This window comes from Trichosurus vulpecula, chromosome 1 (genome assembly GCF_011100635.1).
Source record: "Trichosurus vulpecula isolate mTriVul1 chromosome 1, mTriVul1.pri, whole genome shotgun sequence".
Classification (NCBI taxonomy): domain Eukaryota; kingdom Metazoa; phylum Chordata; class Mammalia; order Diprotodontia; family Phalangeridae; genus Trichosurus; species Trichosurus vulpecula.
The window spans coordinates 565,855,011-565,882,930 of record NC_050573.1 but is presented as its reverse complement, the minus strand read 5'-3'; the positions used below and the strand labels follow the sequence as shown (position 1 = coordinate 565,882,930).

Sequence of the window (27,920 nt, the reverse complement as noted above, 5' to 3'; positions counted from 1 at the left end):
CTCATAAAGCTTCCACTTGCTCCAATCTAATTTTTAAAGTAGTATTTTTTTCAGTGGTCTTTTGGACATCCTTTTCCATTTGGCTAATTCTGCCTTTCAAGGCATTCTTCTCCTCATTGGCTTTTTGGAGGACTTTTGCCATTTGAGTTAGTCTATTTTTTAAGGTGTTGTTTTCTTCAGTGTATTTTTCAGTATTTTTTTGGGTCTCCTTTAGCAAGTCATTGACTTGTTTTTCATGGTTTTCTCGCATCCTTCTCATTTCTCTTCCCAATTTTTCCTCTACTTCTCTAACTTGCTTTTCCAAATCCTTTTTGAGCTCTTCCATGGCCTGGGACCAGTTCATGTTTTTCTTGGAGGCTTTTGTTGTAGGCTCTATGACTTTGTTGTCTTCTTTAGGCTGTATGTTTTGGTCTTCTTTGTCACCAAAGAAAGAATCCAAAATCTGAGACTGAATCTGGGTGTGCTTTCGCTGCCTGGCCATATTCCCAACCAACTAACTTGACCCTTGAGTTTTTCAGTGGGGTATGAGTGCTTGTAGACTAACGAGTTCTATGTTCCACGTTTGGGGGGAAGGTGCCAGCTCTGTCACACCAGCACTCCTCCTTCCCCAAGAAGCTCCAGCCCTGGCTGGGCTTAGATCTTTAGCAGGCTGTGTACTCCTGCTCTGATCCGCCACTTAATTCCTCCCACCAGGTGGGCCTGGGGCCGGAAGCAGCAGCAACTGTAGCTGCCCCACCTCCGCTGCCCCCCGGGGCTGGAAGCAGAACCACGAACTCCTTCCATTCCCGCAGCTTTTCCCACTAACCTTCTCCGCAGTCTTTGGTGTTTGTGGGTCGAGGGGTCTGGTAACTGCTGCAGCTCACATATTCAGGGCGCTAGGGGCCCCATCCACCCAACTCCAAGTTTGGTTGTTCCGCACTGCTCATGCTGGGCTCTGCTCCACTCCGTTCCCAGCTCCCAGCTCCGTGTGGGATAGACCTCACCCAGAGACCATCCAGGCTGTCCTGGGCTGGAGCCCTGCTTCCCTCTGCTGTTCTGTGGGTTCTGCCGTTCTAGAATTGGTTCAGAGCCATTTTTTATAGGTTTTTGGAGGGACTCAGTAACGGAGCTCACGCTAGTCCCTGCTTACCAGCCACCATCTTGCAGTAGTTAACATGTTAAAGAAACTGAGCACCACAAAGATTTTGAACATGAAGACAAAAGTGATGAAGTTTAATTTTATGAGGATATATATAAATTCTTATACTTGTATTTAAACAAATCAGCTTCATAAGTATAACATAGGGCAGGTCTTCCTAGGTAAGTATATTGTCTGAAAAAGATATGCAGACTTTAGTGGACTGCAAAGTCAACAAGATACAGTAGTGTGATATATTAGGTAAAAAATGACAACAAAAGTTGAAGCACCATAAAAAAGTGGGTGGAGTGTGAGAGTTTGGAATACCTGTGGTATTTAATGCCCGGGGTTGTTGTGAGGCTCAAATTGAATAGTCTGCGTAAAGCATTTTGCAAACTCTAAAGTGCTATATAAATGTCAACTACAAATAATATAGTAATACTCTGATGGCTGTATCTGGAGCCTTGAAGTATGTATAAAGCTAGGAGGGGTATATTCTCATAAAATAACTATGTGAATGTGGATATATGTATAGAGGCCAGGGAAGGAGACTGAGGAGAAGAATAAGGTACATAACAGGAAAGCTGTGTAGCCTAACGAATACCAAGGGAGAATGGAATTATCAAGGACTTTTAGTCAGAAGTGTTGAAAGTGAATTTGTGGGAGAACATAACTGACTCCATTTTGTTCTTTATTAGCCATCTTGACCTATATGACCCCTGCATGAATCACAAGACCATCAGCAGCAGCTGGTTTCCTTCAGTTTTTTCTTTCCCTTTTAAACTGGTACAGAAAGACTTGAAAAAGAAGGAGGATTTCAGAGTCTCTGCAATGTCCCTCTCCATCATCTAACCTGACAAGTAATTCCCTTTGATTTAGTGGAATTAATGACACATCTATCTCCTGAGGCTAATGGTATATTTTCTTAAACAAGTATACTATTTTTTCTTTATATGGCCAGCTGCGTTGTAATGAGCAGCCACATTTTTTTTTGTTTGTTTCATACAATGTATAAAATTGCTTGTTGAATTGTGGATGATGCCATTCCCTATCAACTGCTGGTGGGGTAGGCCTCACACCTTAATAAAGTTTGTCTTCTGATTTTTTTCTGGCATGTTGATAATAGGTAGTGGAATTAATAAGAAAAATTCATGCTATAATGTCAAATGCTACAAAGAGGTTAAAAGAGCCAAGCTCTGAAAATAAACATTAAGCAGGTCATTGATGACTTTGGAGAGAGCAATTCCATAGAATTATGGGAATTGGAGCCAAATTGAAAGGAATTAAAAAATGATTGTGTGGCAAGGAGGTGGAGGCTATGAGTGTAGACTGTTTCTACCGCAGTGAAGACTACAGAGATAGGATAACAGATTCAGAAGTGCAGCGAAATTACTTCTTTCCTTCCTTCCTTTTTCTCTTCCTTCCTACTGTAATCCAGGAAGAAGGAGGCAGTAGAGAGGGAGAGTTTGAAGATACATGAGAGAAATGGGTGTTGACTGATGAAGTAAAGGTCACACTGGATCTGGGAGTGGTTGTGACCCAGAATGAAGAGGAAGTAGTTAAAACGGTGAGGCTTGACAAGTAGGAGCGCCACTTTAACCCCTGGTACTTAATGATGAATAAAAACATTGAAAGCTTTTAGGAGAGTGAAAGGGAGGGAGGGATTATTGAAGGCACTCAGCCTTCTTTTTCTGTACATAGTTAGCATTTAATAAACGCTTGCTGAATAAATGAATGGTTCCTATGGTCTTAGTAAAATAAACAAGATCATTTCCTTAGAGTAGTATTGGTAAAGCTGGGGACTTGAGACATTTGGAATAGCCAATGTGGTGGATTCGATTCACTAAGATATAAATAAAAGGGTTGCCGTGTACTGGTACTAGGCTCAGTTGAGGCCAGGTGGGTATAAAATTGTAACGATCCTAGTCAGGCTCGGTTTTGTGACTTCTTCCAGGACTGATTTTCCCTATTTCGGAATAGGAGCAGACAGACGCCTGACTGTTGTGACCTGGCGCAAAAGAGAAGGAAAACAAGTGAGGGGACATTTTCTCCAGGATGCAGCATTTGGGATAAACTGCCAGATTGGCTCCACGGTTAGCTGCTGGCCAGCACGGGGTGGGGGGATTAGGTTGGCTTCAGAGAGCTGGAAGGGCCCTTCACTCCACAATGCATCAGACCACACGGTTACCATGAAGTGCCATAATACCCTTGCACCAGCGAAACTCAGACCTCAGTGCAGTACTTTTCTCCCCTCCCATGGAGACGAACTTCTACGAACATTAAAAAAACACAACTCTCATTAAACGCCCTGGGGTGTCACGGAGTCAGCAGTCTCAGGGGCCCACCCACCACTCGGCTTTAAAGAATTGCCAGAGACGCCGGACTGCTTTAGTGGGAGGAACCGGTCTGACCCACCTAAAAGCACGCTTCTCTAATTTTACTGCCAACAAGCCCCGCCCCTAGAGCCCTACCTCCTCTCGGCTGGCTGGGTAGGTGGGCCGAGGCGGGGCGGAAAGTTCGCGTGACGAGACAGGAGAAGGCATGCAATTGGTCGTGACGGAGGGTCTGGGCGTGACCAACCCCATTGATTGGTTGGAGGGCGGGGCCTCAAGAGCCGGGGACATCTACGGCGGCTGGAGGGGATACGGGGGCGGCTGGCTGTGGGGGGGGTGTGGGCAGTGGGGTTGGGGACCGCGCAGGGTGAGCGCTATCGCGGCGGCGGTGGCGGCTGCGGGATGGAGTTGAGCTCCCGGCTCCGTTGAAGACTGGCATCGGCTGCGGCGGCAGTCGAGAGAAGGAGGGAGCGGACCATGAAGGGGGCTCTGGGCAGTCCGGTGGCCGCCGCCGCAGCCGCCACCTCCGTGATGCAGGAGAGTTTCGGCTGCGCGGTGGCCAACCGCTTCCACCAGCTTCTGGACGACGAGTCGGACCCGTTCGACATCCTGCGCGAGGCCGAGCGGCAGCGGCAGCGGCAGCAGCAGCAGCAGCGCAAGAAGCGCGACGAGGCGGCGGGAGCAGCGGGAGGCGGCGGGGGCGGCGGCGGGGGCGGGGGCCGGAGACCCGCCTCGGCCGGGGCTGCGGGCCTTAGACTGAGCGGCAGCAGCGGCGGCATCTGCGGCGGTGGCGGCGGCGGCAGCGGAGGCGGAGGCGGCGGCCGGAGGGAGTCCCAGAAAGACCGCAAGATCTTCTCCTCCCCCTTCTCCCAGCCCGACAGCTTTGCGGGAGGCCCGCAGCCGCCCGGTACGCCCACACCTCCTCCCTCCCGGGCTAGCTGCGGGAGCTTTTCACAATTTAATTTTGTTCCTTTTTTATAATTAACAAAAATCTGCCCACCCTCTTCCCCTCCCGCTTCCCTCCCTGGTGGAAAGAGAAAAACAAAACCCAAAACCAAAACAAGCCTTGTAAACATATATGCATAGTCTAGCAAAACCTGCGGCATCGTCCGCGTCCAAAAGCGTAGCCCTCCTCCCGCACCCGGCGCGGATCACCATCCCGGCCGGGCCTCCCGAGTCCCGGTCCATCCTAGTTATTAACTCTTTCGAAGTTGTTTTGTCTTTACAGAGTCGCGGTTACTTTCCACCTTCTTTGGGTTCTGCTCACTTCGACGTGCATCAGTTCAAACAAATCTTCCCAAGGTTTCTCTGAAACTCCCCCCCCACCCCCCCACCCCCCGCTCCCGGCCCTTGATCGTTTCTTACGGCACAATAGTATTCCATTACATCTGGGTGCCCCAATTCATGCAGCCCTTCCCTCTTTTGATGGTGACATCCTTTAGGTTCCCGTTCTTTTCCACCCCATCCCCCCACGAGGGTAGCAGGGAAATACTGAGGCCGGGGTGGAAACTACAGAAAGATGTTCAGGAGGAAGCCAAGAGAAAAATGGGAAAGAGGGACGTCATCTCTGTCCTTTATCCCATTCCATTCTCCTCATCCCCCTGAAAAGCTGGGGTGGGGGTGGGGGAGTCAAAAGTGGGTTTGGAAGGCTGTTACAGGGTGAGGTCTGGAGGTAAGAGACACAGGATGTGTCTGAACATCCCAAAGGAAACCCCCACCCCCAGTTCTGCCCAGGACCATTTGGAGGGAAAAAATTATACTTTGTCTCTTTTGATTTAAATGCGGGGGAGGAAGTAGATAATTTCTTACTTGGGAGGCAGAGAAAAAAGTAGCCCTCGAGTCGAGGATACTGGAAGGGGGAAGGAAGGAAGGAGAGTTTTAAGACACTGGACTGAAGTGAGAGCCTGCATTATCTGGAGCACCCTGGGAATGATGAGACCTGTTAAGTATGGAGTAATGGAATGATGTAGAGCAGCTAAGTCGTGTTTTATTAAGGGTGGCATTCAGAGTATCTTAGGTCGATCTTAGGTAGCGAACTACCTGAGATTGAGAACCAGTGCCTGGCTGACTTATTAGGGCTGTGCGTCCAAACTGAGGCACAACCTAGAGGTCATTAGGGTGCTAGGTAGGCACTGGGGGATTCAGTATTTTAAACAATCTTATCCAAGTTTTCTGTTATCATCTGGTATTAGATAAATTTCACTTACAGTAACCGACAAGGTTTTTGACTTTGGGGTTATGTCAATCTGTTGCTTATACATCAGAGAGATTGCACTCCCCACGAGTGTATTCACAAATAATTCTAGTGTTGTTGGTAGAGATGCCTCATTTCTTTGTAGCAAGGAGGAAATCGAGATTCCAGGTTGGCGTGCTAATACTTGTACAAAGTAAATGTATTTCATTATTTCGGCTTGCCTTCTGATAATGTGCACTGATCGATGACCTTTTAACTACAGGACAACCAACTACTTTTGCCTTCTGCACGATCTAATTCAGGCAGTGGCTGTGAGGTTTGCGTAAAGCTGCTCCTCTGTTTGCTTTCTGTTTAAAATGAGAAAATTTAATATGGCCATCTCCTAAATATGAAAGAAAGTGAAGAGGAGTAGATTTTTCAGTTTATCCGTTTGCAGGCATGCTGTCTACTTTGCTGACCCTAGGTCGATTTGGATAAGATACCGTACGTCAGTAGCACTGAGTCATTTGGCCTAATTTGAGCTTAAAGAATTTGTGTGAAGGCACTAGATAATAATGAATTACTTTTACCTGTGAAATATAATCTAGAGCTATCATTTTACTGTTAGTAACACTACTTTATAAAACTGTGTCACTAAGTATTTTTAGCATGCCAATTAGGGATGACATTTGAAAGCTGTGTTTATGTATTATGCTGTTTTGCTCATATGGTTCCTGTAAGGTCATTATCAAATAAGTAAAACTTTGCTAATGTAGATTTTTTTCCTTTGATTAAAGACATTTTGTTTAACTTTAGGTTAATCCTTTACCTTACTCTGTATGTTATTCTGACAAATGAAGATTTGTGTTCTTTGCCCCCTGGTGTTAGTATGAAACTTTATATTTAGTGGTATCCAACTAATATGATTAAAATTATTTTAAGTTCCTACATCGACTTTAAAAAAGTCACTTTAACAGCTTAGGTAGTCTCTTTTCCTTTGTCTAGGAAATTTTTTGCTACTGTATTATTACTTTACAATTCTTATGAGATCCCTTTTAATGAGTTATGGTTGGCTTTAGTAGTCTAAAGGTTTTCTGTTCCTTTCGGAAGCTATTGGGTTCTAGGAGTAAATCAAAGCATTTGTTTCTTTTTGTGAAATTACTTTGTTAAGCTTCTGTGCAATAGTTTTGAAAATGCAAGTCCCAAGCTTATAGCCCTGGAATATTACTAAAGTTCTGGGTGTTGGGCTTTGTCATCTCTGAATTTTCACTCAAATAGAGCATTGTTTGTATGTGAAAACTTAATAGGAACAAGAAATCACAGTTCAAAGGATTTGAATCATCTAGCAGATCATTTATCCGTCAGAGAATGCCATACAAATCATAAATAGATTTTTTTTCATTGAAAATGCCTAATGTTTCTTTCTTTTGTTTAAATAGCTGATCATGTATTGAAAAAATGTAAATGTAGCAAATGTAGACCCATGTAAGTGGACCTTGTTTCTGGAGGTTATCAAAGTTCTTGCTTCGATCTTAAGTTCCCTTAGTAGCTATATCTATAGAAAATTCCCAGATATGGTCCTTAAACTAAAAACTTGGTTTTTGCCAGAGAATTGTTGTAGATGCCATTTATTTAGTCTCTTTTATACAAACTTGCTTGTCTTATTCTTTGATCACTGATCAAATTGCATGTGCCAGCCCTTTATTGAAAAGAGCTGTGAAATGCAAGGTTTGCATTATGCACTCACAGTTGCTGATCCAGCATAGAGAAAGGACCTGGGTTCTGCCTCTGTCAACTCCTAATACTGTATTTCCAAAATTGGAACCACTGATAATATATATCTTTTAGAATTTTGAAGGCAGGAAAAAACCATGGCAATACATGTACTTCATCCAGTTCATAAAAGGCAAGCACTCAGAGAATGGACAAGATTTTTGGCAGAGGTCTTAGTAAGGACAGATATAAAACTACATGATTCTTCATTTAAATTAATTTATTCTAACTTAATACCTTGTGAAATATATTAGAGTGGGACACTTACTAGCTGTGTGACCCTGGGCAAGTAAGTTACTTAACCCTGATTCCCTTCTCTCTCTCTCTCTCTCTTTCTCTCTCTCTCTCTCTCTCCCGCTCTCCCTCTCTCCCTCTCTCCCTCTCTCTCCCTCTCTCTCCCTCCCTCCCTCCCTCTCCCCCCCTCTCCCTCTCCCTGTTTCTGTATCTGTCTGTCTGTCTGTCTGTCTCTCTCTCTCTCTCTCTCTCTCTCTCTCTCTCTCACACACACACACACACACACACACACACACATACACACACACACGCATTGAAGTGGGAGAAGATTGTGGTCTCATTTCTTGTGAGGAATTTTCTACCCAAGTGGTATTTTTAAAGATCATAGTTAATTGACCCCCTGCCTACATTTAGTTTGTAATATGCATTAAAATGACTTTGAGTTTATGTTAAGAAAAATTCATGTTATACAAATGTGTAATACATTTACACGTCTTATATTCTTAGTGCATGTGACGATGACTATTTGTGTTCAAAATCAATCTTCAAATTAAAATACATCTTAGGACAATCTTTCATTTTCCTATTTGTTAATTCATTTTGATAATCATACTTACCAAGGCTTATAATTTCAGTCTACATGATATCCCTTTCTATTTTAGCATGAGCTAACATGGCGTGCAGTTTTGGTCTTCTCAATCTCCCTAAGCTTTTCATCATTGTTCTGGCTCTTCAACTAAACTGTAATACTATATTTATGATAGCAGTATTTCCTATGGAACCAAATAAGTCATGAGCTCAAATTAAAATTTTGTTGCAAGTAGAAATCTGTTTAGAATAGTTTCAGGAATGAGGCATATTGCAACCCTTGCAGATTGAATTTAAATCTATGGTATGTCTAATTTCAATAATAGCAGTATTCCATATTTTACCATCAAGAAATGTTATTTTTTGTACAGGGACTTAACTTGCCTCCATTTTCAGTGGCACTAAGTATATGTTTTTTACTGAAAATTGAATCTTATAATTTATTAGAACTATTATTTTTAATATCTGGGCTTTAGAGTTTTACATGGAACAAGTTAATTTATAATCAAACCCTCATTGAAGTTGTTTCTACGGTATGTAATGTAAATATCATTGAGAAGCATTCCAATAGTTCAAAATAGTTAACTATAATATTAAATTTTTATATCCACAAATCGTAATAGGAAAAATTATATGTAATTAGAGCTAAATTAAAAGATAAGAATATAAGAGACCTGTTAATCAATGGACATCAGTTGGTGTGCAAAATAAAGCTTTTTATTTTCTCACAGTATGACCTGTTAAAATTAGATGTGTTTTTGCCATTTTTTCTGTTCATAGCTTTCGGTTGAAAGCCATCTTTGAATAAAGGAATGGAATAATTTGACTTTTAGTCTTTTGAAGTGAAGTGGCAAACTCAATTTCATATATGAGGAACAGAATTCACATATGTAAATTTCATTGAAGACAAAATCTTAGTTAAAAATAGATGTATTAATTACAAATAGAATAAAAATATTTATTGATTCACTTGTAATTTTAGTTGTTCTTAATAGTTGTAATCAGCATCTACCCACTAAGAGTTCTCTTTATGAAGTACAGGAAATCAGCCATAGTTTACACAGTATTTTGATTTGTTTGCTCCAAATGAACTCCAGCCATCATGTTTTAGTGGTTTAAACTAATGAAATATGATGACTTTATTGTTATTGCATCAACCACACTTATTAAAGCATGGATGAATCAAAGAATTATTATAGTTGGTTAAAGAACTTTATACAAAAGTATTTGTCTTGTGGCAAATTGGAGAACATAACTGGAAAAATAGGGGGTTTTGTTTGGACCTGTGGTTTCATTAGTATGGGGAATTCTTTTTGTGGAAACTTTCTACGGATGCTAATCTGCAACCAGTCTCTAGCCTACACACAGTCTTAGATTTCCCCGGGGCACGGAGTGATTGGTGGCTCACTTGTGGTCACACAGACACTGAATATCAGTGACAGGACTTGAACCCAAGTCTAGCTGGCTGCAGGCTTTCAGGAATGGTATTCACTGTGCTATTTGACCTATCAAGGCAATTGAATGTTCCTTCTCCAAGTTAAGTTCAGTACTGCTTTGATGTAGTTATTGTGTTATGACGTTATCTTTTTCAAATTTCAGGCCAAAAGCGAGCTGCTAAAAGAGGGGAGCAGCAGGCATGGAATGAGAACCGAGGAGCAGATGTAAAACTGGATAAGACAGAACGAAGAACTTATAGGGAATCTCGACCCTATGAAATGGAGAGACAAGTGGAGTTTACAGTGGAAAAGTTTACAATTGGAAAGTATGTACTATATGACTTAAGGGGACACAGTTGGGGGTGGGAATTTGGGAAAGGGACTTAACAATACAAGTAGCAGCTCCGTATTATCTAAACTACACCAGCCTTCAGCATCATTTCTTGCTGCCAACAGCAGAGGCAATAGGCATTATGTGCCATATTATATGCCAGTACTGTGCTAAGTTATAGGGCTACAGAAAGGCAAAAAAAAAAAGTGCTCGAAGAACATCACAGTCTGGTGGGCAAACAATTGTGTGTAAACAGCTTATATAGATAAATGAGAGATAATCTCAACAGAAAGGCACTAGCATTGAGGGGGACCAGGGAAGGATTTTTTTTAGAAGGTAGGATTTTTATCTTAGACTTGAAGGAATCCAGGATGCAGAGATAACGGAGAGAATTTTGGGCATGAGGGAGCAGAGCCAGGGAAAGTGGAAGGAGTAGAGAAAGGAAGTGTCTCATGCAAGGAACAGCAGGGAGGCCTGTGTCACCAGATCATAAAGTACGTGGAAGAGGAATAAGATAGAAGAAGATTGAGAGGGTAGGAAGGGCCAAATTATGAAGGGTTTTGAATTCTAAGTGGAGAATTTTATATTTGTTCTTAGAGGTGATAGGGAATCACTGGAGTTTCCTCACTGAGGGGTGGAGGGGAGGTAACATGGTCGGACCCCTGCTTTAAGAAGATCACTTTGATAGTTGAGTGAAGGATAGACTGGAATAGGGAGCTGTTTTGAAGCAAAGGCATCTAATCATCGGGCAATTGAAGTAGTCTATTAGGGTCTGGACACCTGAGTAGTGCCAAAGCCAGGGAAGAGAAGGTAGCATGTATTAAAGATACTGTGAACGTAGAATTGAAAAGACATAGCTACAGATTGTATGGGGATGGTGGGGAAGGCAAATGAGGAACTGGGGATTACAGGCACCTAGGTTATGAGCCCGAGTGCCTGGGACAGTGGTGGTGCCCTCAGTAATAGGAACTTTGGAAGGGGCAAGAGGTTATTAGGAAAGATGAGTTCAGTTTTTGATATGTGAAATTTAAATTTTAAATTTTGGACACGTTAAGAGTTGTCCGCAAGACAGTTGGAGATCTTCAGTAGTCACTTGGAGATGTGAGACTAGAGATCAGTAGTAGATTGTTGGAGATATTTTGTTAACTTAAGTAACAATTTTATTTCACTTAGGAAGATTTTCTGTTCATACACGTAGTTCCTTCATTTGTCTAAACTAGGGAAACAACCTGCTTTGAGTACCCCTAATTTTATAGAATTAGAATCATACATTAAGAATTGGATAAGAGACCTTATAAATCATTAAGTCTACCATCCCATTTTACAGATGAGGAAACTGAGGCACAGAAAAGCTAAATGATTTGTCTAGGGTCACACAGCTAAGTCTTTGAGGTGAAATTTGAACCTTATAGTCTTCCTGACTCTAGGTACATGACCAAATAATACTAGGCTCTGTGTGTGTGTGTGTGTGTGTGTGTGTGTGTGTGTGTGTGAACACAGATATATATCCTTTTACAAATATATAAAACACTTCCCTTACAAGCAACCCCATGAGGAAAACATTATTTCCTCATATTAAAGTATGAGTGTTGAGGTTTAGAGAGATAGTCTCATCCAAGTCACACATAGTAAATGGTGAAGACAGAGTTTAAACGTGGTTTGTGACGTTAATTCCAGTGTTCTTCCCATACGTCATGCTCTCCCTTCAATCAATGCCCCCTTCTACCCCAACCAATGTCAAAATAACCTTGTCCTTTACTTTACTGAAAAATAAAATACAGGCCATCTGCTGTGAATTCCTTTGTCTTTCCTACTCAACACCTCAGAACCTTTTACATCTTCACCTCTACTTGACCTCCTTACTTATATCTCTTTGCGAAGAAATGACTTTTCTCTTTGCCAGGTACAAGCCAGTACCCTTGATGCTATATACTCCCGTTTCCAGGAGCTCACCCCATCAGTCATTGTCTTTCTACTTAGCCCTTTAGCTGGCTTTTTACTGGTCCTTTTCAGTAGCTGCTTATAAACTTGCTTAAATCTACGCAATTCTGAAAAATTCTTCTTTAGACTCTGCCATCTGTCTTCTCTTCTCTGCTCACTCACTGACTCCTCAATTAAATAAACATTAATTATGTGCAAGGCACTGGGGTGCTTTGGTTTTGTGATCTCATTGATGTGGATACGACTTTAAATGGCACACATTACAAAGCATTGATGTGTGGCCATCATATACACTGTCCTCTGGTTATTCCATCATAGAGTAAACCTCGTATATGCTGTATAAATTTGCTTTGGTTCCTGTGCAGAAACTCTTTGATTTGCAGATTGTCAAAGAAGACCCACTATATGTTGAGAAAAGCTTGAGGACTTATTAAACACCTTCCATCAATAATCTCAAAGAAACCAGGGGGAAAGGATGTAAAGGAAGGAGATTCAGCAATATCAAATCTTAAATTAGAAGGCTAGAGCATTGTTGGAATGTAAAATGGATAAGTTTATTTTAAATTAAATTTTTTTTGCATAAACAAAACCAGTGTAGCCAAGAATAGAAGGAATGCAGAAAATTGGGGGAAAAAACGTTCATAGACAGTCTCTCAGATGGGATGTGATTGTGTTGGAATACTTCTGTGGTCTAGGAAATGATGAGCTGGTTAATTTTGAAATATATGGAAAGGCTTAAACATATGAAGGAAGATGTGCTCCACCTCCAAAGAAAGATGAAGTAGAAATATGCATAATACAGTATTATATATGTGTATGTGTACAAGTGTATGTGTATACATATGTGTATGTTTATAGATATCTTGTGTGTGTGCGTATCTCCTCAGGTTTAACTGTAGCCTTCTTTAGGGGAGGGGAAGGGATAGGGAGGGAAAAAAAAATAAGGTGCAAGCAGAGAATAAAAGAAACCCTAGAAGGAAGCAGAGAAAAGCTGTGGGTAGCTTTGAAAATAATGTATTATATCTTTAATATATTTATTATTTATTATATAAGTCTTATACCGAGTCCTCACTTATATTCTGCTGTGGGCATGTTAAAACGTTTTTATTTCTTTTCTCATTTTGTATCTAAGCTTAAAATGATTAAAAAATGTACAGAGAAAAACCACCTTCCATGAGCTTGGGAAACGTCTAAGTCGATAAAACAGCCTGCTTTTATTCCAGTAGATCATGATGTTGGTAATGATAATAGCTATAATATACCAGCCAACTCACTAAGCATTTATTAAGTGCCTACTGTGTGCCTGGCATTTGTAATTAGATATAGACACAGGGCAGCTAGGTGGCACAGTGGATAGAGTGCTAGAGATGGAGTCAGGAAAACTCAGCCTCCTGAGTTCAAATCTGGCCTCAGACATTTACTAGCTGTGTGATCCTGGGCAAGTCATTTAATTTGCCTCAGTTCCTCATCTAAAATGAGCTGGAGAAGGAAATGGCAAACCACTCCAGTATTTCTGCCAAGAAGATCCCAAATGGGGTCACCAAGAGTCGGACGTAAGCGATACGACCGAATAGCAACAACAAAACGGAGACCAAAGGGAGACAATTCCCTTCCCTCAGAAATTACATTCTATTGGAGAAACAACATGTAATATGGTTATGTTCAAGATAGATACAGTGTCATTTTAATTTTTTTCAACTATATGCCAAAACAATTGTTAACATTGATTTTTTAAACTTTTGAGCTTCAAATTCTCTTCTTCCCTCCCTCCCCTTCCCCTTCCCTAAGATGATGAGCAGTTTGATACAGGTTACACATATGCAGCCATGTAAAACGTTTCCATATCAGTCATGTGATACATTTGGAGGAGGCACTGCAGCTGCGAGGAATGAGAAGTATCATTGCTGTGTTATCACTTGTGTTGAGCCTTCCTCCATGAGAACTCCATCGGGCTTTACTGAAGGATTGCCCCCTTCCAATCGGCAGGGCCTGGGTGGTTAGTTTTATAGAGAGAGTTTCACCTTCCTCATGTTATTTTAAAGCAAAGCAGCTCCCGATAATTCTATGCATTAGTCCCTTGGTAAAGTACAGTTATGGAGTTAACCAGTGGCAACAGTGTGGAGGGACCTTATCCATTCCAAATTAAAGCCTAGTGCTCTGGTGGATCTACTTGTAGTGCCCCCCTCTGCTGTGCTTTGACGCTGCTTTCTTGGCTGAGGCCAATATGATGCCCCCTTTGCTGGGCTTGAGTATTGCCATAGACAAGATTGCCACAGTTTCTTTATGCCAAGCCCAGGCATTACCTCTGATCCTTTTGTGCTGGGGCCTGAGGCTACTGCTGCCCCTTTGTCAAGGTCAGGCTGAGTGTTGCTGCCAGGGAATAATAAATACCACATTTGCTGCTACTGCCCACTGTGTCAGGGCAGAGGCTGCTGCCATTTCCCCTTAGAATGGGGTCCCAACTTTTTACTAGATGTGCTGTCACTGCACTGTCTGCTCTCCCAAATGCTGCCTCCAAGTTTAGGAATATATATCTTAGGATAAGCCATATACCCACCTCTGCTCCGGGGAAGACAAAACCAAATAGAGAGTTCAGTCTGGGTTTTGTCTAGGCCAGAACGTGTCTATGTGTAGTCAGGAAAATGAATTCTTATATTGGTCAAAACCAGATATTTGTTGTTGTTCATTTATTTCAGTCATGTCCAACTCTTCATGACCCCATTTGGGGTATTCTTGGCAGGGATACTGGAGTGGTTTGTCATTTTCTTCTTGATTTCAGGCCTGGCGCTCTATGCACTGCACCACCTACCTGCCCAAATCCAAATGTAAATATATCTCATTCTGCATTGAGTCCATCACCTGTCTGTTATGTGGGGAGCCTGTTTAATCATCAGTCCTCTGGAATTGTAATTGATTAGCGTTCTTAAGGCTTTCCCGGTTAGTCTTTATAATGTTATTGTATAAATTATTCTCGGTTCTGCTCAGATTACTTTGCATTAGTTCTACAATCTTCCCAGGATTCTCTTCTTTATCTCTTTCATCATTTCTTATGGCACAGTAACATTCCATTATGTTTATAGGTCATAATTTGTCCTCCCATTCAATTCTGGCCTAACCCATTGTTCTTTTGAAGCGTCTGTCTAGGATATATGTGCTTGTAACACCTGGGTGTAAATTAGTTTATTTTTAATGAGCTTAATGAGTTCATTTTGAAACCCAAGAGTAATATAGTGGCCCATCATTGTGGGGACAGTGTTTTTTTTTTTAATGTAGGGAGTTTATTTTAGATGGAAAATTATGAGTTCAATTACAAATGTTCTGATCCCATTAGGAAAATTCCTAACATGTAGGCAGAGGTTGAGCTCTGTCCATATTTACATTTGTATCTTTCTCTAATCCTGGCTTTTTTGTGGTTGAGACAAAATTCAGTTTTGGGGGGGGAGAAAAGGAGGTGAAGTGAAGATGTCATTAGAGATGGCTTTCTCAGGGAATATAGCCATGAAAGGGAGGAAAGATAAGGGTGATAGTGGAGATCGATGGATCAAGTGGGAGTTTTTAAAGGTTAAGCAAGAAATGAGCATGTTTCTAGGTAGCAGTGAAGCAGCAAATAAACAGGCAGAGACTGAAAATTAATGAGAAATGGGGATGGTAGAGGGAGCAGTCTACTAGAGAAGATGGGGTGGAGTGGGATCACCTTTGAATGTGAAGGCATTTGCTTCCCTAAAGAGAAGGGCCATCTTGTCATGTGAGACGGGGGGCAAAGGAAGAGAACATGGTATAGACATCTAATGGCTGTGAGGAAGAAGGGAGACAGGAAATTCTTAGCAAATAGCCTTGGGTTTGGTTTTGTTTTGTTTTACACGCGTGCCATGGAAGGTTTGAGGAGGGATGAAGACATTTTAAAAAGCCACTGTGGGGAATAGGATAGTTATTCGATTAGGGAGACATAAGAGATCATCTTGCTGCAGGGCCAGTTGATATTAATGTGACATAAATTTTCATTGTATCCCAGTCAGCATGATGTGATTTTCTCTAGTTCCATTAGCAGTGCTTGAATAGGAGGGAAGGCAATGGACGTTGGGAATAAACCAATGTTCAGCCTTTGTTTGCTCATTTTTTCCTTAAGAAACCAATTTGACTTCCAGTTTCATTCACCTGAAACTACCCTCTCTAAAGATACTGATGATTTCTTAATTTCCAAATCTAATGGTCTTTCCTCAGTCTTCATCATCCCTGACCCTTTGCAGCCTTTGACAATGTCAGTGACACTCTTCTTGATACTTCTTGCTCTCTGGTTGTTGTGGCATTGCTCTCGCCTGGTTCTCTTCCTACTTGTCTGACCATGCGTTTCCTGAGTCTCCTTTGCATGATTGACAATGGGATTAATGTAGATGATTGTGTAGAGTTGAACTGATTCTCCAAGGAGTTGAGATAAAGTATGAAAAAGAGCATCCTAAGGGTGATGGCGTGGGAAAGAATTGAGGGCTGGGGGGATTGGAGACAAGGATGAAGGGAAGAAGAATAGACCTTAAGGTCATAAGACAGAGGGAAAGGTAGAATGATAAAAATATGATCAGATTAATGAATTTTCAGAATTAATGAACATGGAAATGGAGCATTTGGAGGTGATGGTAATTTTAAGCACATACTCTGTGGTGGAGTTTAGTTATGAGGGATGACTAGATGGGAGGACTTGAGAAGTCAGGGTACTTGAGGTTTTATCAATATGTATTTTGAAATTTAATAGTATGAGGACAGGAGCTAAGGTGGAGAGAAAGATCATGATTCTGGCAGTGCACTCATCAAGTAAGAAGAATTTCCTAAGGGTCTGCAGATAAAAGCTGTCCGAATCTCAATTGGGTAACAAATATGAATTGAGTGATTCTCACAGGAGAGGTTCACAAGTGATGGTGGTAGAGGGAGATTTTGGAAGTAGTGACAGCGAGCAATTGGTACTGGAAAGGTTGGTTACTGATACGGTGTCTCAGGGAAGAGCTGGGTCTCAGTGAGTGCAAGATGAAATAAAGTTTTAAAATGAAAGCAGTATTACTAACTATGGAGCAGGCATTCCAGAGACCAAAGTAGAAAGGTAAATAGATCTGGAGTTGGACATTAGGGTTGAGAGGAGAGGTGGAAGTAAGTAGTTTGCAGTGGGGAATGGTGAGAATGGAGTTTGTATAATGGCAGCTTATGGTTCCAAGTCACTGGAAGGGGGGAGTAAGATAGATAAGAGAGTATTTCAGCTATTACCCAGTTGATGGATAGTCCTTCCTTGCTTTCCACTTGTTTGTTACTACAAAAAGAGCTGCTGTAAGTATTTTTGTACATATGGATCCTTTTCCTCTTACTTGTTGGGGTTATAGGACTAGTTGTGGTATTGCTAGATCAAAGGGTTTAGATACATGCAGTTTAATGATTTCTGGGGTGTAGTTTCAAATTGCTTTCTAGGTTGGTGGTGCCAATTCATAGGTTCACCAAGAGTACATTAATGTGTCTGTTTATCTGTAACTCCTCCAAAATTTGTCATTTTCCATTTTTGTCATCTTTGCCAATCAGATGGATGTGATGTGGAACCGGAGCTGCTTTAATTTGCATTTCTTCAATGATTAGTGATTGGGATCACTTTTTTCATATGGTCGTGATAGCTTGGATTCTTCCTTTAAAACTACCCTTTTTTATGGCCCTTGACTGTTTGTCAGTTACAGAAAGGTCCAGTCAGTATTTTTTAAATCTTATTTTAAATTTCTACTTAAAGATAGTATTATAAAGGTGTTCTCTAGTATAGGTCTTCTTAACTTCTTTGTGTTTTGAATCTATTGCACCTTCTGGTAAAGGCTGTGGAACATCTTCTCAGAATAATAATGCTTTTAAATATGTAAAATAAAATACAGAGAATTTATAAAGGAAACCAAAGGTTAGTGAAAATAAAAAGGTATTTTTTCCCATCTAAATTCAAAGACCCCACCCCACTGAAATCTATACAAAGACCTTGGATTTCAGGTTATGAACCCTTGCTCTCATGGTTTCTACTTCATATTTAATTTAGAAGATGCTTTAGTACCTGTTGAGCTATGCCTTGTAACATGCTAATAAATAAGGATTTTAAAAATTTTATCAAATTAAAAAATAATGCTATTTAACCAACTTAATTATTTTAGTATCTCTTTTTCTCCTTTTAGGCCAGTTGAAAGATTTGAACGGGAAAGACCAATTAGAGGCCGTGGAGGCATAAGAGGTGGAATGCGAAGCAGAGGAAGAAGTGGGGGAATGAACAGAACTTTTGATGGTTTTGACCAAAGAGGGAAGAGAGAATTTGAAAGACATGGTGGTGGAAATGATAAAATGTAAGTTCTTTTGGATATGCTGGTTTTTGCTGTAGCATTAGATAATATCAAACGTTATGATTCAAATTAGTTTTGAATTAATGTGCCTTTTGTGAAGCTTCCCACCTTTTTGTTTAGGTTATTTCTGAATTGGAAGATTAAGGGAAATAGGTCTTCAATTTAAAAGAATATTGTTTCTGGTTCAACAACCAGAGCAGAAGACAGAAGGGGTGGAAGTAGAGGAGCTCATGAATAGGGATCAGTTAAAGATGATATCAGGTGCAGTCCATATTTGTGTCCACTGGACATTCTGCAATCAAGTGGAAAATTTATTATCTAGTCATCTTTTGGGAAAGCAGAATGGCATAATAGAGTGCTGAGTGCTGGGTACAAATCTTCCTTAAAACATGTCTTAACTGTGAGACACTGATGAAGTCTCCAAATCTCAGGTTCCTCATCAACAAAAGACAGATAATATCACCTGCCTCAAGGTTGTATGAGAAGCAAATGAAATGGTGCGTGTGAAACACTTTGCAGACCTTTGAGGAGCTGTATATAAATGTGAGCTATTCTTATTCCCCGGGAGTCTGCATTCCTTTCCTAAAAATAGTTTTCCTCAGTGATCTGCTTGAAATATCTTCCTATTTGCGTGTCATTAATGAGCGCCTAGTTTAAAGGCAAATACATACTTTTACAGTATCTTGTTGATAAAATTCGTGGGACATCTCTACTGAGTGGACTTGAAATAAAATTTCTTTCAACTGACATTTGGGTGCCTGGCTCTTGTGCAGTGTGCTGTGACATTTTAACTTCCTTTTCTAATTTCACCAAATAGTGTACTGTTTTATTATTTTAAGTCAACAGTTTTGTAATGTCAGCCAAATGTTTGAGCATCTACTAAATTTCTATATGCAGATATCTAGGGCTTTAAGATTTTCAAAACCCTTTCTCACCACATCCCCTGTGAGATCAGTAATACATATATTATTGTCTTTATTTTACATGAGAAAACAGGCTTTGTGAGGTTAAGGGAATAATGTCTCTGATTACACAGCTACTGAGTGACAGTGGTATGATTTGAATTCTGATTCCCTGACTCTGAATCCAGTGTGTGTTCCGTTATATCGCAGTGCCTCATAGAAACAATTAAGTAGACATACTTAATTTTTCTCAATATTTTTGTAAGCCCATGATATTTTTCTTTGTTCTCTTAAAATTATTTCCAGGATTCAGATGCATTTTTTTAAACCAGAGGCAGAAAACTGAAAGAAAAGTCTTTCTTGATGTTGAAATTTTGAAAATTTCTCTTGGTGCTTTTATTCCCTCAGGTTTTTAGTTTTTTTCATACCTTTCCTCTCCCTCTGCTTTTTCTATCTTTCATAGCAACTGTAACAATATTAAGATATTGGCTTTTGTAAAAGGCTTTTTGTAAATGGGTATCTTGATGTCCTAAGATCCATTCTATCATGTGATATTTCTGCTTATTGGAAAGAGTGGAACCAGGGTTTCTGGAAAGGATAGATTGCTTCGGTGAGCTAGAAGGTATGTCTGTAGATGGAAGCAAAATGTGGGGTGGTATATATGTCAGTGAGTTTCTGGAATTAGTCAGATCTCTGTGATACTAAAAGTGGTTGCTTTTGCTGTTATTTTTGGGCCTGGACCTGTGATTTCATCCATGGACACCATGTCCTATGAAAACACCTGATTGGCATCTTCATCTCTAACAGTTATCTGAGCCATTAAGAGGCTAAGTAACTTGCCCATGGTCACACAACTAGTATGTTTGAGAGGTCAAATGTCAACACAAAGCTTTCTGACTCCAAAGTGCTCATCCTACATGTACTCACTTCATTGCTTTTCTGTCTTTTCTCTTTCCCTTAGGATTGTCATAATATTTATAAACACACTTTAAAATTAAATTTGGTAGTTTGGTATATGTAAAATTCTTTTTAAGGAGTGAAAGGGTTCAGTGAGTTTTTGTTGGCATGGAAGGGAGTCTTAATTTGGTTTCCCTTTTCCCTCTCTTTTCATTATTTTTGCCCTTTCTAATTTTAGTGCTATCAGTGGGACCATTAACTGGCAGCAAACCTCAACTTTTTTGCCTTTGTTGGGTTTATTGTATAAATAGGGAGTAAGAGACCAAACAAAAAAAACTTCAAAGTTTGATGTTATAGCAATGCATTTCTGCTAGACTGCTCTGCATGCATTATGTGTGTATACTTTATATAATACTTGTACACATCCACCATATAAAATATCTAAAAAAATTTTTAGGTAGCTGGGTGGTACAGTAGATAGAGCACCAGCCCTGGAGTCAGGAGGACCTGAGTTCTAATCCTGCCTCTGATACTTGACACTTACTAGCTGTGTGATCTTGGGCAAGTCACTTAATCTCAATTGCCATCCAAAATGATAAATAAAATGAAAAATTTTCTGTTCATTAGTGAGAAAACTGGCAAGGAGCAGTGAAATTGATAATTTTAAGTGGTAGAATAAAAAAAATCATTCCTTTTTAATTCTTTTTGGTTTACAGATGTGTTTCAATACTAATATTTGAATATACATACCTCTAACATTATTGGGATTTAGAATATTTAACTAGGATGTAATGTTGTAAAAAAAAAAAAAGACAGGACTCTCTAGCTTGTTCATTTTGCCTTCCTGTTCAGTTCTTCCACTTTATCTTGGAATGGCAGTACTTTTCCATGGCTAATCTCAAAAATTGCTTCATGTGTAGAACATTTCTGTATCTGTTTTCTTATACAATCTATCATGTCTGTTTGTTATGGCTTATTTATCGAAGCCAGCCTATTTGTAAACTGACCTGCCCACTTATAAATTGGAAGGTATGACTTATTGCCCTTTTGTAGGTTGGAAAGATGACATATCCAAGTTTAATTAAGGACTTAAAAGGTAATTTCCAAATTTTCTCGAGTTATAAAACAGTGGGTAAGGGGAAAAACCATTTAGTTAATAGACCACGATTTAAAAAAAAATTCCATTGTAAGTGTATTTCATCAAGCTAAAAGGAAAATTTGTGCTTGCCAGGAGTTGGTATTTGCTGTCATATCCAGTGGAGAATCCAGATCAGAGAGGGATTCCTAAAATATAATAGAAAAGGCATTATCTTCAGAATCAGAGGATCTGTACTCCAATGCCACCTCTGTTGTGTTACACTGGTGCTGCCTTAATAAGCCATAACTTCCTTGGGCCTCCGTTTCCTGATCTGTAAGATGACGGGGTTGGACTAGGTGTCCCCTGATCTAGATCTATGATTATATGAATTCCATGGACAGTGAAGTCCTCCAGATGCTCATATATACTTGACATTGACCTTATGTAGCAAATCCTGAAACATTAGAAGTTCATGAATGAGAATTTACCCTCCCCATCCACACTGAAAACTGAGTGGATGAAGAATGCCCATTGATGCTGTACAGCTAAAGGAACAAGCCATATGGCTTATCATCTCTCTGCAGGTTATTCCCAGATCTTCATATTTATCCCTTGTTTTTTGCCAGACCTATATCGTACATATCCAACTAAATGTCCCATAGGCAACTTAAACTCACCACATCCAAAAACGTCCTCTTATCACCAACCCACTATCCCTATAGCCTCCACCCTAGTTCTTGTTCTCATTCCTTCTTGCCCAGACTATAGTAATAGCTGCTTAATTAGTCTCCCTGCTTCAGATTTCTCCTCTCTCCAATCCATCCTCTGTCCAAAGTGATATTTCTAAAGCACAAGCCTGACCATGTTAATGCGGTAGCTCTCCTTTGCCTCAGGGATGAAATACAAACTTCTCTAGCATTTAAAACCCTTTACAATATGACTCCAGCTTGCCTTTCCAAACTTGCTACACATTACTCACATTCATTCTATGTTCCTGCCAAACAATTATATTACTTGCTATGTCTTCTACATAATATTTAATTGCCTGTCTCTGTGCCTTTGCATGGGTTAGCCCTTGTACCTAGAATGTACCCTCCTCACCTTGGTTTAGAATTCTGAACTTCAAAGCTCAGCCCCAGTGCCAGCTTCTCCCATGAGACCTTTCCTGATCTGCCCAGCTGCTAGTGTTTCAGCCCACCCTCAAGAAACGACTTTGTATTCACTTGCTGTATGTTTTGTATATACTCATGTGCATCCATGTTTTCACAATAGAAGGTAAATTGCATTTTGGTTTTGTCTTTGTTTCATAAGGTACAATGTTTGGCTGATGATAGGCACTTGTTATTGTTTGGTCATTTCAGTCCTGTCTGACTCTTCGTGACCCCATTTGGGGTTTTCTTGGCAAAGATGTTAGAACACTTTGCCATTTCCTTCTCCAGCTCATTTTACAGATGTGAAACCTGAGGCAGACAGGGTTAAGTGATTTGCCCAGGATCACACAACTGGTATCTGAAGCTGGATTTGACTTCAGGTCGTCCTGACTCCGGGTCCAGCACCATATCCACTGTGCCACCTAGTTGTACAACAGCAATAAAACTTAGGCAGGCACACTGTAGATGGACCATGAGGCAGAGCCAGAACTGAATAGGTGAAGATAATCATAATTGCCTTTGGGAAATTGCATGGTTTATTTAATGACCCCAAGCATCTCTCTGAAACAAAAACCCATATTTCTAACCAATTTTTAAAAAGATTGACTTTTTAGGGAATATATGTATGTTTATGTATATATATATATATGTATATGTGTGTGTATGTATGCATATATGTATGTGTGTGTATATATATATATATATATATATATATATATAGAGAGAGAGAGAGAGAGAGAGAGAGAGACAGAGAGAGAGAGACAGAGGGCACAGGGTGAGTTGAAGATGAAGGGAAGATATCTAAAAGAAATAAAATCAAATTAAGGGATGAGAGAGGAATATATTGAGAGGAGGAGAAAGGGAGAGATAGAATGGGGTAAATTATCTCACATAAAAGTGGCAAGAAAAAGCAGTTCTGTAGGAAGAAAAGAGAAGGCAGGTGAGGGGGAATGAGTGAATCTTGCTCTCATCAGATTTGACCTGAGGAGGGAATACCATACACACTCAATTGGGTATCTTACCCCACAGGAAGAAGGAGGAAGAAGGTAAAAAAAGGGGGGGATGGTAGAAGGGAGGACAGATGGGGTGGAGGTAATCAAAAACAAACACTGTTGAAAAGGAACAGGGTCAAGGGAGAAAATTCAATAAAGGGGGATAGGTCAGGAAGGAGCAAAATATAGTTAGTCTTTCACAACATGAGTATTGTGGAAGGGTTATACATAATGATACGCATGTGGCCTATGTTGAATTGCTTGACTTCTTAGGGAGGGTGGGTGGGAAGGGAAGAGGGGAGAGAATTTGGAACTCAAAGTTTTAAAAACAGATGTTCAAAAACAAAAAAAAGTTTTTGCATGCGACTAGAAAATAAGATACACAGGCAATGGGGCGTAGAAATTTATCTTGCCCTACAAGAAAGGAAGGGAAAAGGGGATGGGAGGGGAGTGGGGTGACAGAAGGGAGGGCTGACTGGGGAACAGGGCAACCAGAATATATGCCATCTTAGAGTGGGGGGAGGGTAGAAATGGGGAGAAAATTTGTAACTCAAACTCTTGTGAAAACTAAATATATTAAATAAAAAAGCTTAAATACTTTTCAAAAAAAATTGACTTTTTTTCCTAAATTGTCATTACTTCCTAATTGTACATCCTTCTAGAATTGCCCAGCAAAATAGATTGACATGTTGCTGATGTTTGACAGCCTGTGCAATCTACCACTTCTCTACTGAGTGGAGGTAGAGGTGTTTCATCATTAGGAACAGCTAGGTGTGAGGCAGTAGTGTTGGACTTGGAGTTAGGAAGACCTTGTTTGAATCCTGCCCCAGACCTTAATTGTGTGACGCTGGACAAGTCCAGTAACTGTGTCAGCCTCAGTTTTCTCATCTGTAAAGTGGTGATAGTAGTAGCATCTGCCTCACAGGATTGTTAGGATCAAATGAGGTGGCACTTATGCTGTAAGTGCTATGTAAAATCTGGCTGATTTGTTGCTACCCAAATTTGCGTGTCTTTTACTCTTATTTTTCCTTTATGTTATCATGGTCATTATATCTCGTTTTCATAATACTGCTTACTTTTCTCTTTTTCATTTCATAAAAGTCTTTCCAAGGGTCTCCGAATTCTTCATATTCACACAGTACTTCTTAATAGCCCAGTAATATTCCATTAATTCACAATTTCTTCAGATGTTCCCCAAATACCTGTACTTTTCTGATGATGTTTGACAAGGACTCATGGAATACCACAGTCTTTATCAATAATGGAGAGATATATGGTAGCTGTGAACACACTCCAACATACTAAAGATGAGGACTTGCACAGTATGAAAATGTCATCAGAGAAGTAGGAAAAAAGATAGAACATAATATGTATTAAGACCGAAAGATAATTAATGTATAGCCCACTCTCAAAAATACCAATATTGTACCCTGCATTTTTATGTTTATCTGCCAGAAGCAATTTTATTTAACATTAACCTAATATGCAAACATTTATAGCTTGGAGAGATAAATGTTCAAACTGGCATAGTCCAGTCCCCCATGGCCTCCAGTATGACTCTCTGCCCCCATAATGATTTTAGGTAACATTTTTATGTATCTTGAAGATATAATAATATATAATATATTAAAGTACAATTTGAATGAATGCCCATTCCCTCTTGGGCAGCTCTTTCACTTCTGGAGTAAGCAAAGGGATATCCTTGAGATAGATATTATTATCCTTTCACAGCACAGAAGGTTGAGTTATGGCTCCGTTATTTTAGGCATGTCTAGAAGCCGTGGCAAGAAAAGATTGGGTAGTAGCCAACATTAATCCTTTAAATAATTCTATACCTTACTGAAGTGTTCAAAAAAAGGTAAATATTCATTTATTCACGTTTCATTTGAGATTTAGTGTTTTTGCGATTAGCATTAGAACAAATAGGAAAACATTTATTTGAAGGCTATTGTGTTGGATAGATAAATTGTCAAACAAATGATGGGAACTCATGTTGTTCAAAGAAGATATGTAGGCTATCAACAATTATTTGGAAGAATGCTCCAGATCACTAATAATGGAAATGCAAATTATTTCTGAGGTTTCACCTCCCACCCATCATATTGGCAAGGACGGTAAAAAGATAAAAATCACAAATGTTGAAGGGGTTGTAGAAAGACAAGCATAGTAATGCATTGTTGGTGGAATTTAAACTGGTCTAACCATTCTGGGAATACAATTTGGAATTATACTTAAAAAATCACTGAACTATATATCCTTTAATTAAGCTATTACTCTAGAGAGATCAAAAATGGAAGGAAAAGCTCTCTCTGTATGAAAGTATTTATAGTGGTTTTAGAAGCAAAGAACTGGAAGGATAGTTAGTGAATGCCCATCAATTGGAAAACGGCTGAAGAAATTGTGACATGAGTATAATGGAATAGTATTGAGGTGTAAAAACCTGTAAGTATGAAGAATTCAGAAAAACTTAAGAAGACTTATATGAACTGATACACTGAAGTAAGTAGAAGTAGAATAATTTATACAGTGACCACAATACTGTGCAGGAAAACAGCATTAAAAGACTTAAGAACTCTCATCAGTGTAGTGACTAAACATGACTTAAGAAGGCTGATGCTGAAATTTGCAGCGAGTCTCCTGGAAATAGGTAGTGAGCTCTTAAGGGTGGAATGAGGCACAAACTTTCAGATGTGACCAACTGATATTCTGATTTCTTCTTTTTAACCGCTTTTTTCTGTTAACAAAGGGAGTGTTCTAGTGGGGGCCAACTGTGTCTTTGGGAAATGACAGTGATGGTCGTGACATTATTGATAAACATCAATAAAACATTTAAGGGGGAAGGGAAGAACATTGCTTATTAAAGTTTAAAATGTTTTTGGTTGTAAGAGAGTCATTGCTGCCAGTTCTAATTAGAGCTATGAAGAACCAAACATTGTTTCAAGTCAAGAAGCATTTTTATTAAGTGCCTACTACTTGCCAGGCACTGTGTTAAGTGCTGGGAATACAAAGAAAGGCAAAAGACATATCCTGCTCTCAAGGAAGTCAACTTAAACAGATATGTACAAATGATATAGGTAAGATAAATTGGAAATAATCTTGGAGAGAAAGCACTAGCATTAAGGGGGATCAGGATAGGTAGTTTTTGTTCGTGTTGCAGAAGGTAGAATTTTATTTGAGACTTAAAGGAAGCCAGAGAAGCCAGCATATAGATATGAAGAGGAGAATTCCAGGCTTTAGTGAAAGAGCCAGGAAAAGTAGGAGGAGTCAGGAGATAGAATAGTAAGTAAGCCAGTGCTACCAGATCATAAAGTACAAGGAGAAGAGGGAGTAAGGTGTAACAAGACTTTTGGGTAGGAAAGGCCCGGTTATGAGGGGCTTTTAATTCCAAACACAGGGTTTTGTATTTGATCTTGGAGGTGATAGGGAGCCTTTGGAGTTAACTGGATGGTGGGGGGAGGTCAGACCTGAGTTTTAGGAAGATCACTTTGGCAGCTGAATGGATGATGAACTAGAGTGAGGAGAGACTTGAGGTAGGCAGACCAGCCAGAAGTCTTTTGCAGTAGTTAAGGCATGCAGTGATGAGAGCCTGCATAATAGGTTTGTGTCGATGTCAAAGGAGAGAAAGGGGGATTATACTAGAGATTTAATGATAATGACAATAATAATAATCATGATAATAGTATCTAGCAATTATATATCACTTCAAGGTTTGTAGAGTGCTTCACAAATCTCATTTTATCATCAAATCCAGCCCTGAGAGATAGGTATCCCCATTTTACAGATGAGGAAACAGGCACTGAGATTAAATGAATTGCACAGGGTCACACAGCTAGTGTCTGTGGCTGGATTTGAGTCAGGTTTTCCTGATTCCAGATTCAGCACTCTTATCTACTGTTTGACCTTCCTGCCATGAAGATAAGGAAAACGAAATTGATAGGACTTGTAAACAGATTGTACATTGGGGTGGAGAGGCATGAGAAAGAATTGATAGTCGTATTAGCAAGGCAATAAACACAACATTGATGATAATCGTGAATATGCCCATGTAATTCTGTATCACAAAATATGAGAGACTCTCCATATAGAAGGTAGAAAAAGTAAAACATTTATTCAGATGCCAGAGGACCTGATCCCAAAACCAAGTAACCAACTCCCACAACCAATTAGCCCACTTTATTGTAACAGCAAGGAACTTAAAACACAGTATCACAGCATGGAGCTTTGCCATCCCAAAACCATCCACCCCCTGCTGGGGCCTTCTCACAATCGCTCACAGCCACCACACGTCAGCTGTCTCCCTCAGTTCTAGCTGTCCTTACTGCCCTCTCAGCATTTCCTGTGATACAACTTCCTTTTCTTCTCAGCAAGCTCCTCTTACCACATGTGACTTAGGCCTCCTGTAAGGTAAGCAGGTCACATGGCCTATTAATGGGTGGAAAAGATCTTCAAATCTAAATTGTAATTACAGTGGTTGATGATGACAGGCTCTTAAGTTGTGAGCCTGTGTGGCTGGGAATGATGATGGTGCTCTCCATAGTAAAGGAAAGAAAGGAAAAGGTTTTGGGTTAAGATACTTTGAACTGAAGATGTCTGCGAGAGATCCAGTCCAAGAGAGTCCAATAGGCATTTGAGG

General features: G+C 40.1%; 1 protein-coding gene across 1 annotated transcript in view; it reads left to right on the top strand.

The window, feature by feature from the left end:
• Window positions 1–3,832: 3,832 nt before the first annotated feature.
• Window positions 3,833–27,920, top strand: part of HABP4 (hyaluronan binding protein 4) — a 43,074-nt gene continuing 18,986 nt past the window's right edge. The window contains exons 1-3 of the mRNA XM_036742388.1: window positions 3,833–4,357; window positions 9,818–9,980; window positions 18,106–18,270. Coding sequence (XP_036598283.1) covers window positions 3,928–4,357; window positions 9,818–9,980; window positions 18,106–18,270 — 758 coding nt within the window. The 5' untranslated portion in view covers window positions 3,833–3,927. The remainder of the gene's footprint in view (window positions 4,358–9,817; window positions 9,981–18,105; window positions 18,271–27,920) is intronic.